Source organism: Melospiza georgiana, chromosome 1 (assembly GCF_028018845.1).
Source record: "Melospiza georgiana isolate bMelGeo1 chromosome 1, bMelGeo1.pri, whole genome shotgun sequence".
Classification (NCBI taxonomy): domain Eukaryota; kingdom Metazoa; phylum Chordata; class Aves; order Passeriformes; family Passerellidae; genus Melospiza; species Melospiza georgiana.
In genome coordinates, this window is record NC_080430.1 from 150,560,384 (window position 1) to 150,580,692 (window position 20,309).

General features: G+C 38.6%; 1 protein-coding gene across 10 annotated transcripts in view; it reads right to left on the minus strand.

Annotated features, from left to right (window-relative positions):
• The window catches only part of PTK2 (protein tyrosine kinase 2), a 187,168-nt gene that overhangs the window by 56,243 nt on the left and 110,616 nt on the right, over positions 1-20,309 (minus strand). For all 10 annotated transcript variants that reach the window (XR_009115110.1, XM_058032494.1, XM_058032473.1 and 7 more), the window contains 7 exons: positions 17,716-17,795; positions 16,208-16,270; positions 11,576-11,630; positions 7,853-7,993; positions 7,071-7,148; positions 5,933-6,040; positions 4,874-4,991 (listed from right to left, as the gene is read on the minus strand). Coding sequence is in view for 9 of the 10 variants with exons in the window: in XM_058032494.1 (XP_057888477.1) it covers positions 4,874-4,991; positions 5,933-6,040; positions 7,071-7,148; positions 7,853-7,993; positions 11,576-11,630; positions 16,208-16,270; positions 17,716-17,795 (643 nt within the window). In the remaining variant the exon portion in view is untranslated. The remainder of the gene's footprint in view (positions 1-4,873; positions 4,992-5,932; positions 6,041-7,070; positions 7,149-7,852; positions 7,994-11,575; positions 11,631-16,207; positions 16,271-17,715; positions 17,796-20,309) is intronic.

A 20,309-nucleotide genomic window follows, 5' to 3' on the forward strand; every position in this document is an offset into this window, starting at 1 on the left:
AAGGCACAAGAGTTCTGCCCACTGCTTGCAAGCCTCCCCAGGGCTGTAAAGAACGCTCAAAAGAACCTTAAATTTTACATGACACCTACAGCTGTCAGCATTAGTTGTGAAATCATCCTGGGTTCTGCTTCACACCAATTTATGCTGCTGGTTGTTCCAATGCTGCTCTTAGACTTGGCAATGGATGTAAGGCTTAGATGGTGCTGATTAATCACACATGTTACTGGTGCAACACAGAGTCTTCCTCTGCTTTAAAAGAACTTCACTGAATTGCAGTTACCTTATTATTCTGTGTTTTTAAATCAAGGTAATGGATGCACAATTAATAAGCAGCTACTCAAAATAATTTTCCTTGCTCTTTAATATGTAGCTCTATTTCATGTTAACTGCATCCTATTCAAACTGCATTCTAAAGATGGAATTTTAATTTCCCCTAAGGCTTCTTTTTGGTAGAGTATCATATTTGGGGACTTCAGAAAGATCAGTGAATGATTTCATTAGACTTGATAGGAATGATTTCACAACACTTGCAGGGCCACAATGCTTCATATGTTCAAGATGCTGAGATCAGATCAGATCTGACTTTTTCCCTCCTCCAACCACCTAAGAAAGTGAGAAATACCACAGGGGGCAACTGCTAATGTGTGCTGAAGTCAAACACTACCTATCAAAGAGGATCTAAAGGAGATAAAGAGAGAATCTGACTTTCCACTGTGGTATTAAATTTCCTTAAAGAAGAGAATCTCATTCCGTTCCCACAAGGCTCAATCCCACTTTCTGAACAGTTTCCTATCAGTGCAAAGGTCATAATAAAATGTAATAAATCATAACAAAACAAAATCTTGATTCCATTGTAATAGCAAATCTTTTCTCAGCCCTTTGTGAGATAAGGAGAATGTGAATAGAAGTGATTTTACACAGTGAGTAGCAGTATGATGTAGTCAATGAGTTTGAAAAACAAGAAAAGACGTGCAGGAAATGTGAAAGAATTGAAGGGAAAGTGAAGGAAAGGTGAGAACTGAAGCAGTCTGGAAAACTGTGAGGAAAAGATAGGGATAGACAGAGAAAAGCAGAGACTCTGATCCAAGTGAAATGAGAATTTGCTTCCAGATCCACTGGGAAATCAAGCAGCACACATGGGTCCACCACACCCAAAACTGTTCCATCTGATCATCCCCCTTCTCACTGAAGGTGCTGAATTCCACAGGACATAACTGGCTTTGTGCTCATCTGCATCAGAGCAAGAGATCTGGATCCTGTGGAGCTGGGAGATGTGGACAAGGCAGGCTCAGCCCTAGGGAGAAGGAAGGAGCACCCAGAACTGCCTGGAAGCCACAGCCTGGTGCCTGCAGGGATGGGCTACAGGGACAACACACCCCATTTTTGTGTGCTGGAGATGTGTCAAGTGCACGGCTGTAAATGGACAGGGGAAGCTGGAAAAGCAAGTAGATGTTAAAAAAAAAACCAACAAACACACAAAGGTATCAAAAAACCCTCATACACTATTAAGTGTTAAGAGGTGCCCAGGGGCTGTAGTACTAGGGGGTTGGAACAGATGATTTTTAAAGGTATCAGCAAACCTGAACTATTCTGTGATTCTTCCATGATTCTATGTCTCCTCCATCACTGGATATAATTAAAGAAAAAACTAATCAGCATGGAACTCCTGATCCTGCAGACGCCCACAGGCTCTGGATACAAACTGCTCACTTCAGGCACTGGTGCTCATCCTTTTACAGTTTATATCCCAAATAAAATACCAAATATTCATTAGTACCCCTGCAGGTCTGAAGTCAAAATTTCTTACTAACAGCATCCCAGTTAAGGCATATGCTGTTTTTCACAAGTTGAAACCCACAACATTTTTGCCCAATTCTATATTTTTTAAAGAAATGGGAGATGCATGGCTCTGCTGGGTTTTCCTTTGGATTGTCCAGGTCTGAGCAGAGCTCCATGCTGGACACAGCAGAACCCAGGCAGCTCCAGTGCTCCCAGCCTGGGGGACTGGAAATTGTCCTCACCTGACTGAAATTGTTGTGAAAGCAAAATCTGTGAGGGGCCAAACTACAGAGGGAACAGTATCATAAAAATGGGAACACATTATCAATATGTTAAAATGAAATTCCTGCCCAGGGTAAATCTGGGTGAAAACAGAAAGCATTTAAGTGGAGAACTTCACCAACTATTCAGATTTGGTGTTTTTGAACACTTCCCTGGGCAGCTTGTCCCAATGCCTAACCACCCTTTTGGGGAAGAAATTTTCCCAACATCCAATTCAAGCCTTCTCTGGAGCAACCTGGGGCTGTTTGCTCATGTCTGCAATTTGTTACCTGGGAGAAGAGACCAACCCTCATCTGGCCACAACTTCCTTTCAAGTGCTTGTAGAGAGTGATAAACACCCCACAACCTAAAAGCTGATAATCAGCTCAACTGTTGATGAATTTTTTAATTTGTGTTCTTGGCCTATCAGAGGTGTAAGTGTAATAATGGAAATACACATATTAAGTGTAACATTTCCACATGGGTCTAAAGGGACCTAAACATCAAAATATTAATGGAAAAATGCCAAATACTGTCCAGGTCCTAAACACTATCAAGTGCTCTCCCCAAATTAAGAAGAATTGGATCATTAATGGATAGCACAACAGATATCCCAAAACCAGACTCTGTTAGTAATCAAGAAAGACAATTTCTGAGGACACTTGCAATAAATGTAAATTTACAACAAAGAGGGGATGGGAAAGCTCAAAAGGGGGATCAAACACATCTGTGGGATCAAGAGTTGCCCCATGATTTTTTTCTGATGTGTTTTACACAATCAAAGCTCACTGTGGAGGGACCTGGGAATGCAGATCATGATGGGGACAGCTCCCCTTTGAAATGTTTAATGAATATGTTGGGTATTGCTATGAACTTCAAAAAAAGAAACCTCAAACAAAAGAAACTCAGAATTTATTTTAGAGGGGTTTTCTTCATGTATGCATAAAGAGAAGTGTTCCCACAGTGCTACCTGATGTTCCTGTTCAATCACTGCTCATTTGCTCCATGTTCAAATTCTGTGTTATAAGAATAGCACACAAATAAACACCCTGCATGAGAAACACTGATTTATCCTGCATTCACACCTACCAGAAACCTCAGTTAAAACCTCATTTTCTGTGCAGGGCACAGAAAAATCAGAGATATTGCCCCTCAGAGAGCTCAGTCAGCCTAGAAGATGTAGCAGTTGTTGCTAAGAAAGTCAGGTAGGAGCAGGACAGGAATTAGAAAGAAAAATTGCAAATAGAACAGATCAGTTTTGATGGGCACTCCCACCAGTGTGGAAGTGGCAAGAACTGGACAAAGTCCATGTGTGCCCCTAAAGGAAAGGCAGAGACAGAGTCAGAATCATCCATTAATTCAGGGAAGAGGTCATGTATAGACATGAAAAGTTTTATAGGATTAAGTGTGGCTACAACATTTCAGGCTGGGACACAGCGAATCCACTGGCATTAGAAGGAAAGTTTTGGCAGTGAATAATAAGGATTGTAGCAGACCCCAAACCATGATTTCTTAGAGAAGAAGAGGCACAAAAGACTCATGGGCACACACTAGTCTAGAGACATGGAAATCTTGGATTGTGATGCCTATTTTATTTTTAGAAAATAAACTGTAATTATCTCTGATTCTAGCTTATCCTTTTAGTGTCTGATTTTGGGGCCAATGGTTCATCATCACCAAGTTGTGCATCAGGGTGGCTTGGAGAGCTGAGTTTGTGCTGAGGGAAGATTTTAATTTGTGTGGAGATAAGGCTGTACAACTCACACAGCTTCTAACAAAACTGCTTTTGTTGGAGCTAAATATCACACACACACACTAAGGGTCAGAGATAAAAAAAAACATGCAAATTTAATAATAATCTGAACAATTACCATGTGCTGTCAAAACACCTAAGATCCTAACATCACATTTCTTTATTAGTGAATGCTCAAGTTTAAGTTTGGGGTTTTTTGAGCCACACACAGGGAGGATGTTATAGATGGACCTGGAAAAGACCTGAATTATTTTGACAACAACACCCCAGGGAAAACCTGTGGCAGAAAAAAGCAAGCATGTGGCTAAAAGAGACTCAGTCTCACATTGGAGAGATGCTGGGATAGTTTGTGTACTTTCCTGTACTACAAACACGGAAGAAGGAAATAATTTATTGTTTTAGAAAGCAGCAAAGTTGGATGAATTCCCACGAGTAAAGATGAGAACAACATGAAAGAAGAAAATTTCATTCTTGAGCAGCTTTGCTTGCATGTTTTTCAATAATTAAAGCTGTCTTCAACTGGAAAAAATTTTAATGAAATGTAATCAAATTCTTTGTAAAACAAGGGGTACCTGCAACCTCATCTCACTTCTTGAAAGAGATGCTATAAAAGCAACTGATAGCCACTATAAAATGTATCTCTGCTTTAGTTCTATTTTATGAGAGAAACTCATGAGACCTCTCAAGATTTTTATTTTTTAAATGGAGATATTTGAGTACCTAGCAGAAAGGCAGAAACTAAAAAATTAGTACTTATACAAATGCATCCTAACCAACCTCACTGAATTTCCCTGTGTATATTGGAAATCATGTTACAAGATAACACACCCTTGTTAGGAGTGCCTTTAATAATTACAATTAATTCTGCCAGTTAAGTTTGGAATTAGTGCAAAGCAGTGATTGCTGAATCAGCCTAAATCCTCAGCCACTAAGCAATTTTTGCTGCAGTGACAATTTACTACCAGCGTTTCTCACGGCCCCTCCCTGAAAGAAAAGAGCCTCCACGGGAGGATTTTTCAGCTACCTCTGTCTTGTATTCAAAGTAGAATGAGCTGGGAGCAGCTCTGGAGGTGTCCTTACCTTTCTGAGGCCTGATGATGAAGGACTGCGTGGCCCCGTTGACCAGGCGGCAGTAGCCGTCGATCAGGTCTGCCATGTTCTCTGCAATGGTTAAGGATGGTGCTGTCACTGTCAGAGGCTACAGAAGGGAAAAAAACAAGGCACCAACAAAGAGGAATTATTGCAGTTGCAGCCACTGAGTGGAACAGCTGTGTCATTGCATCAGAACTTTACACACGCCTGCAAAGCGTAAACAGAACAATGTGGGTGAGCAGGGAGATTCCTGCTTGAGCTTTTGGGCAGCAAATTTCAAACAGGAGGTTCAGAAAGCACAGCTGGTAAAACCCTCCACCTAATGTAGTGTTAACTTGGGCTTATGAAGTGTAAACAACTGTTGAATACAACTGCTATAACTTCCAGAGTTACAATTAAGACAATTCTGAAGAAGTTGCTTATCCCTTAAAGCTCTCACAGGTGGAATCTTTTTCCCTACTCTCTGCAGTATTTGTTCTTTGCCTAAAAACAGCCCTTCTCAATTTCAAGAAAGATTTAAAAAAAATAAAATATGTACAGTGGAAAGAGAGATGAAAGACATAGAGGCAAGCTATAAAGTTCAATAGCACCAACATTCATCATTCTGTGCACAAATCTGCCACCCTCCCTCAATCCTGCTCTTCCACTGTTTTCTGGTGCAATGGACCAAGGAAATTATTTGATTTCACTTCCAGCACTGATTCCATGTAATACAAGGGAACAAATTTTCCTTCTTTCATATTTCCTCCTTACATAAATGTGGAATTGCTGTTTCCTCTCCAGGATGCAATACACATGCACAGGCTGCTAATGAATTGCATTTAAGAGCTCCTGTTTTTATATTAAGCTTCTTCTATGAATATCAAAGTCTACAAGCACCAGATGCAAAACATAAAACATGAATGAACTTTAAATCTATTTTAAAACCAAACCCTGAACAAAAGTCCAATATAGAGAACATCCACATTAGGAGTGTGTTACATCCCACTCCTTGCAAGGAAACACAAAGTAGCTAGTTTATCAGCACATACATTATCAATAACATACCTCAGGTGCACCTGCTATCTTGAGTTGCAACATCCCTTTTCTGTCCTTGTCTTCACTGTTTGAATACTGAATGGTTTGCACTTGATTGAAATCTGCTAGATGGGTTGGCTGCAGAAAGACAACACCAAAAAATGAGGGAAAAAAAAAATCAAAATTATAGCAAAATAGCCTGCCTTGATCCCTGGTGTTACAAAAGCACAGGGAGACTTTGATCCTCAAACTACACGTGCAGAAATCTGTTCTCTGTTTCCTTCTAGAGTTTCATTGCCACTCACTCCCAACACACACAAACACCCAGAGTGGCTGGAGAAGGAACCCAGCTCCACTGTGCCCACAGAGGTCACTGTTGAGCAGCGCCAGGCACAGAACAACCTCTTGGGTGTCAACACAGAAAACTCAACAGGTTCAAACCACATGGAACCTGCACTGACACATTCCCAGCATCCCCCTAGACTGCTGGAAAAGGTTTGTTCTTAGCTCTGTGCTCCTGATTTCCCCATCTTCTCACTGCTTTTGAATTCATTTCAATAGAAAACTGGACATGGGCTCAGCTTAAGTTGTGATTGCAAATTTCCCAAACATTTTGCTGAAGGATTTGTCAGGACAGAGCTCCTTGCACCATGGGGGTGCATAGGAAACACTGAAATACAGCTGGAATCAAATAAGGAAAAGGCTGTGAAGGATATGAAGAAAGTAAATAAGCAGTGCCTGCACAGATGTGCTCACCAACTGGTTAAACAAGCTCTGCATTTACACATTCCTAAGAAAGAGAACAACTCAGAATAATTAATGTTTCATTGGTAAAAAGTCCCCACCAATGCTTCAAATTCTGCAAGCCAAGAAATTCAGTCCCCACCACGAATACTTCAAATTCTACAATTCACTGGGTAGAAAAACCAACAAATTCAGTGCTAAAGCTGACACAGTCTTTGTACCTAAGACCAGAGCCTTTCCTCTGATCCCAAATCACAAATTAATACCTGACTTGGAGCTGTACACGCTGAGAGCTCCCAGCTCTGCTGTGTTTAACCCAGAGATCAGACTGGTCACTCCCCTTTCTGTGACATCCAGTTCACAACAGGTCATGGCTGTTAACACAGTGACTGAGAAAAAAACCACAAACCAGGAGCAGACTTACATTTGCACCCTTGTCTGTCAGGTAACTGATTCCTTCTTCTGGGCCAATTGCCAGCTCCACTGAAATAATCCAGCTTGACTTGGGAGTCAAAGGAGAAAGGGCAGAATTTCAGTAATAAGACAAGGCCTTGCTAAGGAACACTATAATCCAATGTGGTAATTACAGGTTTTAGTAATTAATATCTAGAAGCTTTTCAACTCTTTAAACAAAATTATATTCAAATCAAGTAATTCTGTAAGTGGCAAAACCGCTCATGACTGGTTTCCTGGGGATCTCTGCTACTCAAACTGCATTTCCACGCATTTTATCTTAGGTCTACATGAGAATTATGGATTTCCTGTATTTCCTGTATTTCCTCTTCTCATGAACATTGATATTCAAGTTCTAATTTCTGCTGGAGTCTCCATTTTCACAAACTTTCGAAACTTGGGGCCCTTCTTCAAAATTTGCTTGAAATAGGTAGAGATTAACAGGTATTAGGTGAAAATTTACTAACAGAAGTTGACATTTCCTTGTGGAAACAGCTGAAAAAGTGCACAAACAAAGCACCTATAAAAATATTTTCTTTTACATACAATTTTTATCCAAGTAATGAATGATTATTTATTTTAGACAGTCAATAGAGAAAGTTCTAAATAAAATCAATAAATACCATTTGTTGCTAATGAAATCTAATTAAATAAAAAAGGATGTAAGCAAAAAATTATTGCAGAACCAAGCAAAAGCAATTTGACTGAAAGCTCCAGAATGGATTCTAATGATTGTCACATTCCTCTACTTACACCAAGAGCACACTTGAAGCATTCCTTGTCAAATCTGTACACTGGAGAGAGGATGTCAAAGAACTTCAAAATACTTTCTTCTCTATTGAGGTTGGCAAATTGTCGAAATGTTTGTTGGATTAATTTCCGTAGTGTTTTGGCCTGTGTATCAAAACATTTGGAGAAAAATTATTTCAAATCTACCAGCTGAGGGATATTTTACGAGTTTTGGTCACTTAGTAGTACTAACGGTGTCTTTATCAATGAAATGCAGACAATTCTCAAGGAATAAAAAAACGCTTCCAAATGTAAGCAGCAGTTCTGCCTTTTGACTTCTGCTTAGGATCAAGATTATTTCTGCTATATCATAGAGAGGATATTTAATAACATTTTAAATAAGTTAAAATAGAAGAACACATGTTAACCCTTCCAGGAAAATTTGTTCTAAGTTCCTCATTTCTTTCAACTTCTGAACTGTGTCCCACCACAAAAAAACCCAGAATAATTTATACCTTCATATGATCTTTTAAATCAAAACCACCATTCTCTCTCTTACCTGGCAATAACAAGCCAGCTGTAGCTGTATCCTAATCTCTGCACACAATAACTTAGACTATCCATAATAAAGTGGATTCTTTCAGTCTGATAATAAGCAAAAAAATCCTTCAATATAAATAGATGAATTTAAATAGTAGACTAAGTGTAAAAAGTAAACCAAACCTTTAAACTAAACTATATGAATTATGTAGTCTAGCACTTTTTTACCTGTTTTCAGAGTACAACTAACCACATGGAGCAGCACAAAGGACAGCTAAACTAACACTTAAAAAAACTGAATTATCTGCCTCTACAAAATATATAATCCCTGAAAGGCAGCCACTTATATGAAAATAAAAATAGGGCCTGAGAAGCAGTATCTCTAAGATGCCCCCAATCTGAACAAACCATCAAGAATTGTGAATAAAAACATCTGTCTAAAGTGACTGAATGGCCTTAAAAAAATCCAGTTTTAATTCATCTTCCAACTACCAACAATGACAGAAAGCAAAACCACGCTTATCTTTGCAGTATGTCAAGGTTAAGACAGGAATTACCACTGTTCCTCCATGCAAACATATCTGAATGTCCCATTTCAACAGCAGTAAAACTCTTTATTCTCCCACTCTGCCTGTTAACAGCCCCAGGCACTACACAAATACCAACTTCCTTTAGTCGTTAGCACTTCCAGGCAGATTAGACACTCATTTTTAGAAAGCCTTTACAGAACGTTCAGAAGTCAAAATAGCCAGAAATGTTTCTGGGGGGTGTTTAGGAGTTCCTCCAGTAGCAGTAATCCTAGGGTGTTGCATATTCACAAAATGATCAGTTTTGCAATGATGCATACACATCAAATTAACAAAGAAATCTGTAACTTTTGTGTAATTTCAAATTCTTTTGTCAATTTAGCAGACCCAACTCTCAGGTGGATCATTAAGGAGGCTGCAGAGCCTTTGGCAGTCAGGAAATTCCCTCGGGCACCCAGAGCTGCCTCAGGCTTTGTAGGGACTCAGACACTCCACACTGCACCTCCCGGGTATCTTTATTTTTACAGAGAAAACCAAAACCAACTCCAAGGCAAGTGCAAACCTCAGCCTTAGCTTATCAATGGCAAATACCAGGAGCAAGACACAACAAAATAAAGAAACATTTGCCAGCTCAAGGTGTCCCAAGTATTTCAGCCACTCAGTTGAATAAAGATTCTGCCCATGGATTGTTTTCCTGACCAATTCCAGCATCACATTTCCTGCCAGGAATTCTGGCATATGTTATCTGGCTCTTTTCAGTCTACCAAGAAGCATTGGTCACTTTAAATTTTAACATCATGAGCAAGGTGTAAAAGATAGAAAGTCCATCAGGGTCACAGGCTGGTTTGGGTTGGAAGGGACTTTTTAAAAAGTCCATCATGTTCCACCCCTTTGCCATGAGCAGGGACATTTTTCACTGTCCCTGGTTGCTCCAAGCCCAATCCAACCTGGTCTTGGACACTTGCAGGGATGGAGCAGCCACAGCTTCTCTGGGAAACCTGTGCCAGGGCCTCACCATCCCCACAGGGAAGAATTTCCCCGCAATATCCCATCCAGCCCCAGCCCCTGTCAGTGTGAAGCATTCCCTGTGTCCTCTCACTCCATTTCTTGACCCAAGTCCCTCCCCAGCTCTCTGCCAGCCCCTTTAGGCACTGGAAGGAGCTTTCAGGTTTCCCCAGGTTTTTTCTCTTCTCCAGGTTGAACAGCCCCCAAAATCACAACTCCTCCATAACAGAAGCATCTATCAGAAATATCTCCAAATAGCAACTTCAAGCAAAATACACTGAAAACGTGATCTTAAAAGTATTTCTAAGAACCACTGTTTTGTTCCCCCTCTGTGTTTGTTCAAAGCAGATAGAATTGAGAGAAAGAATTAATTTTATATTTCACAGCTATTGGGAACCTTCCTTTGCCTGCCAGTTCAAATTCCCTGGTTTTCACAAAGTGGAAGAGCAATTTAAGGATTTAAATCCTGTACTACTTTGAATAGGGATTTCATTTTCATTGAAAAGCAGACACATTTCTCCTTCCCTTGTTTTTCTTCTTCACATATCCAACATTTTTCTTAATTTCTTTACAAGGTTCCCACTCAGCTTCACCTTCTGGCAACTCTTGTTACTTCTTTCTGCTATTTTGCCCACTTCAGGATTTCCAAAGTGCAGTTTTCTTGGTCAGTCAGTTTTCTGCCTCCATAATATTATTTTTGAGACAGTTATTCATACTTGTACGTCTGGAGCCTTTCACCACAATTTTTCCCGTTAGCAGAAAATACAGTTTCAGATAATTGCTTAAATTAAAATGCAGAGGGGATTACTTAAATCCACTTGACTTCATTAGCTTCTGATTTTCAAAAGTCTTTTGAAACAAAACCTTGTCATGACAGACCTTTTGTGTTTACCCATTTAAATTACAATGCAGATTCTTTCCAAATCTCAAGTTGAATTCTATTATTTCTATAAAGCTCCACTGCTCACCAAAACCAGCTCCAAAATGGCAATTTATGATTTATACTTTCATGTATGAATTGTAAGAGACATTTTACCAGGACATTCATATTGAGGTGGCTATAAATGTAAAATACTTGGTGACCATTCTTAATCCCCCTTTTCAACACACTTGAGACAAATTTGCATTTTTTACTCTGAGAACATATGGACTTCAATGGCACTGAGATTCAGGAACGTTTATAGTCTTAGCTAGGATTAACCTAAGCAGAAATAACTGGAAATCTTCCTTGAATAAGTTGGATACAGTCTTGAGCAAGGAAGGCATCAAGTTTATCAAGTTCCCAGTAAAATATAAAATACTCTTTTTTCTTACACGTTCCCCTCCTCTTTCTCCAGAAATGTCATTTTTCTTTTAGGGAAGGAAAAGAAAAAAAAAGGTATTTGACCCAAGAGGCTCCAAGGACTTGTTTTGCACTTTTACCCCCAAGGTTTGAGAGGCAGAGCTGTGCCCCTCTCACAGCAGCTCAGCAAGGCTGTGTGAATCACTTTATCCTTGTCCTGCCAGATGCACGACTGGGATTCAGATCCCACCAATCCCATGGACAGCCTGGATGTGTTTTCACAAAGCAAAACTGCACAGCAATTCCCTTAGGACTGTACAGTGAAAACTATAATGCCATTTTCAGATTTCTGACACTTTACAGCAGTACAGGATTGACTGGGACTGTAATTACCTTCACTGAATCTAGCAAACTCTTCGGGAAAAACCGTCTCAAACCAACATCTTTCCTAAAAGAGAAAATACACACACCATTAATACCAAAAACATTGTGCAGTATCACATTTCTCTTTTCAAGATGGTGCTTTGGGTCTGTTTTTTGTTTTGTTTTTAACTAGCATATATGATTACTAAACCATTTTTCTAACAACGTCCTTGAAAACCTCAGAGTGACAAACATTACCATTAAAATTCTAACTAGAGCCACTCCAACATCAAATGTGGGACAGCAGCATCTTCTAGTTTAAATCCCAAAGGATATTGAGGATATTGTTGAAATTGTAGAAATATTGTTATATTCCTACTATTATTTAACCAGGTGCCTCTATGGAAAGTCTGTTATTTGAAATGGTGGCTTGGGCACAGAGGAGTTTTGAGAATAAAAACTGGTATTTGTACATTTTTTAATAATTGCAAACATATAGAAAAAACATTCTTAGAGCATGTAGTCAGGTGAAAAGGGAGCAACATGGAAGTGGAATACCCTGATAAATCCATGTTAGAATGGAGCAGAAGATATAAAAAGAATTCCAGAATGGTTTGAAAGGACCCCAATGACCATCCAGTTGACAGGGACATGTTCCACTAGACCAGGTTGCTCAGAGCCCCGGCCTGGCCTAAGGAACCCAGGAATCCATAAAGGAATACCCATGATATCACCTCACAAAGCCTGCTGAGTGCAATTCCACTACTGTTTTACCCTTTGAAGCACTGTAATTAGGGTTTTTGAAAATTTATACCATTATTTTTCCTCATACTAAGCAAATTAAAATTACCAACTTTTTCTTGCAAGCAGCCTCACTTCTTGCCACTGTCAATCAAGTGACTGTGAGCTCAGAATTTGCAAACTGAATTTATCAAGCTCATGTTCACACCTATAAATTGGGTTGTGTCCCTGGTTTGAAAACCAGAGCCAGTAAATATTTCTATGCTCTGATGTTATGTCTGACATGTGTTTGTGTCACTACTACTGAATATCAGCCTCAAAAAAAGGTGCTTGAGAAGTTGCCAATGACATTAGTGCAGAAAACACCACTGAACAACCAAGTGTAAAAAAACTCTCATGTAAAAAAGGAAAAATAAGAGAAAAATATAAATAGGAAAAGGCTTTATAACTCAAAGGTGTTATTGACTTTTTTCCTTTAAATTTAGCATGTTACCATCTCTTTCATTCTTATCTGCTTCTGGAACAAGTATGAAAGTGAGCTTTCCATGAGTGCATGCTTTGAACATTCACAGAAATACATCTGGAATTCTTACACTTGGCAAAGCAAGGAGAAGCTGTTAGCAGGCAGAGATATTCAGGATTTATTTACTGCTACCTAGGAGCACGAGAACAAAGCCAACACTAAAGTCAATATAAAAAGCTCACTCGGAAGAATAAACCAGGGTATTTTTAAAGCTCTCTGAAGATGAGTAGCATACAATTTCATACTAAAAACATCCTCAAGCAGGAGGAGCAGAATGTTCATGTGCAGCACTGGCATCTGTGCAATGACAGTAAGCTGCAGGATTATAAAACTTCATAAATGTTAATTCCTTCCATGCATTTCTTCTCAAATGCAAATGATACTTGGTTTATCATCCACACAGTTAAATGAATCTAACACACTATTACCATCTAAATAATATGCAAAGACATTTTGACAGGGATATATTAGTTTAACATTAAGCATTTTAGAGAGAGTTGGTGCTTCTGAAATGAAGCACCTCCCATCACCCTGGTATCCCTGATTTGAACAGTCCTGCAGCACAGGGAGGCTGCCACTGCCTCATTTGATTCATTACCAGGACAAGCTGAGCAGCCTTTTGTACACATCTGGGAGCAAAAATCTGAGAAGAAATTCTTATGCAGAGTAAAACAGAGCACAACTCTTAACAAAACTTGTTAATAAGGCATTTCCTGTATTTAGCTGAGACAGCAAATTTATTTACTGGAGGAGAATTAACCAAAAAGAATCACACAGATTTAATGCCCTGGCCAGCAACAACTTATGGATACCTATAAATAAGAGAATAAGCCCTGGAAATTGGAACATACAAACAGTTTTACACACACAACCCTACAAACTCCTTCCCAGCTGTGCTGTGTGGGGGTGGGATGGCCAACAAGGGAGACACCAACTCAGGGCTCTGGATGAAGGATTCAGCCATCTGGTTTCTGATTGCCAACAAGAGATAACCAGCACTGTTCAGGCAGTTCTACTGCAGCTTTGTACTCAACCTCATCTACTCCAGCCTACTTGTGGGCTTAAATCTGAATTCCATTTTTTAATGTACAAACTTCAATTGGATTAATAAAACACCAACTACAGATAGGTGATACTGCTTGTCTTACAGTGATAAGCAGCTTTAGGCAGCATGTATCATGTATTTTTCACCTCAATTCAAGTTACAACAACAAAAAAGTAATACTAGATTAACATAATAGACTTGACCATGCCTTTTACCAAATTGTGGCTGCACCTGTTCCTTCCTATTCCATTTCTGTACTTGTAATTATCCCTGTTCTCACTAACAGGCTTCACATTTATTAGGAAGAAATTCTTCTTTCACTCTATGAAGGCCCAACTATTAAAGGCTACTTAACAATTTGATCCCATCTACCATTTCCCATCCAGATCTGTTCTCATATGACAATCTGATCAAAGACAAATATACATGAAACATGCATCTGACAAAGGCAGCCAAGGAGCAATCACCCCCAATGCAAAAAAGGGTCATTTAAAAATTGCTCTCAGCTGGTTAAGTGCCTCATGATGTACTAAAACCAGCAATCCCCCCACAAAAAACACCAAAAAGCATCACTTGAGCAATAAATATTACTTGTGCAGTTCAACATTTATGGGCTATTAAAGTGATAAGATCAAATTAATGCATTTTGGGGATCACTGGCACTTTCTGCAGACCCTTTCCAGTCTGTAATTATCTGTAGTACAGTCAGTTTAAGGTGGTTTTATCCTTCATCTCTCCCAGCTAAATCCCATACAAATTACATCCTGGTTCTCAAAAAAGAAAAAACTTCTGAAATGCAAAATTCTCCACATCCAATTCCACATGGCATTAAGCTGTTACATTCTGCATTTCAGGGTTTTGCTTCACTATGCCTTTCACAGCGGCAATTTATTATTTCCTACCAAAGCAGTCACTGTTTGGAAAACACAGACTGAAGGAAAGAAATCACTGTTAAACTGAAAGCAGCCCCACACTGAATCCTCCTGGAACTCTCACCTGTTACATTATTAATTTATACTTTGTGTGACCTGTTATGACCCGGCTTTCCTTTGTCTCATTGTTTCCAAAGTCATTAACCTAATTACTCATGCTTGTAGCTTCTGACTTGCTAAAAAACTGACTTTAAAACACTTTACTCAAGTTCTTACTTGAAAATATGTATGTAAACTACACCAACCATAACTCACATACTTTCAAATATTTTTTATATCCCCTTTTAGTCTTGTCTATCTGCTCATCTCCTTTATTTTTATTAGTCTTTTCTCATTTTGTGGTGTGTTTCCTCAACCAGGATATTTCTACTAATGTTTCTACAGACAAAAAGCTGAAGTCTTAAAAAAAACTTTAGAAGTCCCTAATTCAAACAAAATCAGAGTTTTAAAAGATGCTGAATAAATAAAGGAGCACTATAGAAATACTAAATAAGCAGGCTATTTATCAAAGCTATCTTTACCTAGTAATATCATAGATCCCTCAAAAATCCTTGTAAACTTATTCATTGTTGTATAAAATCTTACCTTCCTCCTCCAAATGCTCTAATTTCACATCTCTAAAAGTTGGCACCCACTTGTCATTAAAAATAAGATTTAAAAAATTGAGACTTCACTGCTGCAACAATCTTTTATCCCAATTTTGTGTTAAACTGTACAGGATCTTTTCACAAGGGTAATTAGTAGAGATGAACATATCATTGTTGCATGTATGTCTGAAACCTTATCCACTATATAAATACAAATAAAACCAGTCTTCAGGTTTTCGCTAAAAAGCTGAAGGACTTTGGCTTGTTTGAACTGAAGCCATCTCCTGTACAACATGAATAAGTAAACAATAAATTTCATTACAAACAAAATATTTCATTACAAGGATGCTCCTTGGTCTTCTTAAAATTTGGGATACTCAGATAAACAATAACCTTGTTAATTGCAAGGTCACATCTCAGAAAATGCCTACAGTGAGCAAACAGAAACAAAAACAATATCACAAACATTTTCAAGTAACTCAAACTTTACCACAAATGAGTCACAACTGAAGAATGCAACTGGGCACAGAAAAACACTGAGGAATAAAATCACCTCACAAGCAGAGTTGTGAATCCCATAAACATTTGCAAAATTGCTGAAAACCACAGTGAGCCTCCTAATCAAGTTTAAACTACTCCAAACCTGTTTCTCTGGAGAGTTAAAGGCATTTTTCCTACTTCTACATATCAATGGGTTTCATCATCCTTTTCTTACATTAAAGCATTTTAACCACCTTAATGGAACAGAAAACTTACAACAGAGAGTTCTGTCACTGAACTGAATTTATTGTTTCTGCTGCAGAGAAGGGACAGTTCAAACCTCACAATACTTACTCTAACACTTCATAGTTGGACTTCTTTTCTAATGCATTGCCTCTCATCTCTCCGTAGGATCTCCTGAAGTCAGGAAAAATATTTGAAAGCAACAATTATTGGATAATTCAGCCTAAAACTACAACATCAACATAATCAAAACTTCCACTCAGCATCAGAAAACACGGGCAGAATGAATTCAAAGGTAAGTAGGAAGTACATTATTATTCTACCTTAACGGAGCAGATTTTGATTTTACAAATTAATTGCATTTTCAGAACCACTTTAAACCACTGTTGCCACCAAAAGTGACCTGACCTGGCCTTGAGCAGCTCCTTTCCACCTCACACTGCACTTCCCCCTGAGAGCCCCCTGTGCACGGAACAGGAATGATGAAAACTGCTCCAATCCAGCCGTGCTCACATTAACAAGTAAATTAATAAATAGCTTTGTTAGGAGAGAGCTGAGATCATTGTTGTCACAGATTAAAACGGACCAGAAATGCTCATTCTAAGAGTTTCACAAGTTCATCTATGAGAAATATCTCATCAAAATGCTCTGAAGAGCCACAGCTTGAGAGGCAGGGAAGGCAGGACCTGGCTGACAACATAATCACAGATTATTACATTCATCACATGTTTTGAAATAAGGCACAATGATTTTGTAAGTGCATCAGGAGTTTGCAGTTACACAAAGAATTTTTGTTTTCTCTGGGGCTACCAGCAAAACTTACAACAAAGGCATCAGGTTCTCCTGTGGTACCTGGGAAATTTCATAAACCTAAATTTTGTTTTAATTTGGAAAGTACTGTTCAAAGGACACTTTTATTCTCTCCTAACAAGTTTACATTTGTCATTAATTTCTTATCAATTTTACTTCTCTAATCTCCCTGTGTGAGACACCAGCATAACTAAAGCAAATGTTTCAGGCTGGAAATTCTCCATAAATTAGCAAAACCCAACACATGCATTTCAAAGCTGGGAACTCTCTCAAGGATCTGTTAATCTGATATATTTATCTTTATTTTCCAGCTGTCTATACAGTTGACAAGAACACCAAAAACACCCAAAAGGATCCTTAAGATTTAATCATTTCAAAACAGCACATTAAAAATTGAGTAAATACAGAGAGGAAAGGTAGCAGCATTTATCTATAATTACATTCTTTAGCTGCAGGATTTATATATGCAAAATCACAAGACTATTTACTAAATAACACCACAGATGCATTTTTTAAACATACTTCAATGTTCTCTACAGGCCTTTGAATTATTCAGATGAAGAACTCACCCAAAAGGAAGTATCAAGATGTAATTAAAATTTTAAAATAATGTTAATTTAAAAATCACTAGAAATTAGTTACAATACAGTGTATTCAGTTTTTCTTCAAACTGCTTCATAGCAAAAAAGGTCTTATGATGTTTTATTCAACTCCACTGGTCAGAAATTGATGAACTTTAAGCAGTTTCAAAATTAATGTATATATTCTGTCAGAAAGATGTTGAATAATAAATTAAATTATCAGCTTACCGGATTTCAAGGCAACCTAGTTTCAAAGCAATTTCCTGGTCCACTTGATCTGCTATTTCTAACATATAGTCATTTTTCACCTACAGCAAAAGAAGCAGGGAGGCATCACAGAAAGATCAGTTCAGGGCCAACACAGACTAAAACACTCCCCAACAACTTTCAAATGAATACATCTTAATTTTCTGGAATGGCAATTCACAGTCCAGGAAGAGAAAAAAGAATTTGTGCTCAGATTCTCCACAAATGAGCAGACACAATTCTCCACAAATTTCTTTGGTAAGACACACATTTTGACCACAATTAGTTTGATTGAAAAATTTCTTGTGTATGTCAATATTGCTTATGTTTTATTAAATATTATCAAAATTCAGAGGGACTGAGCAGATGGTTACACCTGCATTCCAGGCTGTGTTCTTGAACCATCCTGGTCAACAGGATTTAATTGTCTAGACAGATCTAATCATGCAGGTAAAACTGATAAATGCCTAGGAATTAGAGTGAAAATAAAAATAGAAGTAAAGAGAGAAGAATATACACACTGTACTGCACACTGGCATAAAATAATGCTGAAATAGCAAGAAGAACAAAGAGTGAATGAAACTGGGTGGTGACCATCTAGAGTAGGAAACACTTCAAATCTTCATCTTGTTTTATTTACCAGCATGGATTTGGGCAGAATCCTATTTTTTAGGTAATGTTTCACCACACTGGAGTAAGAAATTTACACTGTACTAACAACAAAAAATTCAGGCAGAAAGAGAGAACAGAAGGAGCTCCCAAGAACTTCACTCTGCAAATCTTGCTCCAGTAACAAATCTCAGCAGCTTTTCCTTCACAGCTCCTGTTTTCCTCTTATGAAAACATCAGGTTACTATTGAGATCCTGAAGTTGCAGCAAGTCCTGAAATCCCACAAAAATCCACGAGACTGACTTGTGGATCTAAGAGGAGATGATGCAGCACACCTCACCCAGTGGGTTTGGTGAGTGATGACAAGTTGTAAGAACAACTACTGCTGGGAAATGCATAAATTGGAGGTAAGGAAGCACAGCAGAGGATCCAACAGCTGGAGGTGTTCTCCACTCTGCATTTTCCTTGGAACACGTGAGCATCCACCTCAGCATTCCCTCACACCACTGTGGCTGCTGCTCCTGCTCCAAACTACAGACAAATCCCTAAAAATGTCCTGGACCTGAGCTGCATGAGAAGTTTTAATTTGTTATTGAAAGACATGAAAGAAGAAATATGATAAACTGCGCAAGAATAAGAAATTAATTATTACAGTAGCTGAAACATGAGAAAAAAAGCTTCTCACATTTGAATTCATACAGGCAATCAATATGACAAAATAATGAGCTTTTAACTCTTCTCAATTCAATTCCTACAAATACTAACGAGACAGGAGAATAATTGCCCTTCAGCATCATGTAGTGTGCTATTTGTACACACATATGGAAATAATAATTCTATATTCCCACAGTAATAGTATACACAATATGAATTCATAATTCTCTTTATTATGCTCACAATTTTAAATAATTTGATTTAGATTGGATATTAGGATGATTTCTCCACTGAAAGGGTGGGATTGGAAACTGTGCAGGAAAGTGGTGGAATCACCATCCCTGGAGCCATTCCAAGTGTGGCTGCAGCCCTTGGGGACATGGCTCATCTGTGGAGGTGGCAGTGCTGGGTTAGTGGTTAATATTCCAAGTCTTTTACAGCCTAAATGGTTCTGTGATCCTATAAACAGCAAAATGCAATAAATTACACCAGGTTTTCTATTGCTGAGAAAGGACTTTGAGCTGCTCCTGCACTAAAACTGTCAGACAGGAGCTCAGGTCAGGTAAATCAGGAATGGAGTTTCAGGCTGCACAAACTGTTATAAATGACCTCAGCAAACACACGTGGGTGGTGACCAACAGCACAGCCCTCCTCACCCTCAGGTCTATGTGGGATACCTCAAAATGAAAAAAAAGTGTTGAACATGGGGTCAGATCATACATGGATACCCAAATTCCAGAAATTCTCATGGTATTTTCCTGAGAATTTACCTTCATGTCCAGCCCAAACTACTCCACCTACCAAGTGAATCTGTTCACAAAATCCCTTGGCTGACCTGTCCTATATCCACACAAATCAAGTACCCACTGACTGATCACTTCTATTTCACTGAACTATTTTTTTTCCCCAAAACTACAGATTCAATTTTTTGAACCATTTCAACAATTTTGCATCACCAGGACATTTCAAAGCCGTTATCCTCCTATTACTTGAGGTATTCAGACCCCAAGAAGAACTGGCTGTAGCAAAGTGATTTTTCAGTCCTGACACACCAAACCTCCACTCACAGGAACAATGATAATTTAAAGCCCAGTGTATTATGATCAAATGTGGATTCATTTATCTTCACAGTTCTTTGCCTTGTGGATCCCAGTCCTTGATCTGTTAAACTAAACAGTTTAAGAGCATCTCCAGTCTGATGCAAACATGATTTTAAAACGCTGCTAGCCTCCTATTCCACAAATAAATAAGCAACATTACCCAAATATTTAAAGTTTGGGGTTTATCTCCTCTTGCCCTGCACCTTGTGAGC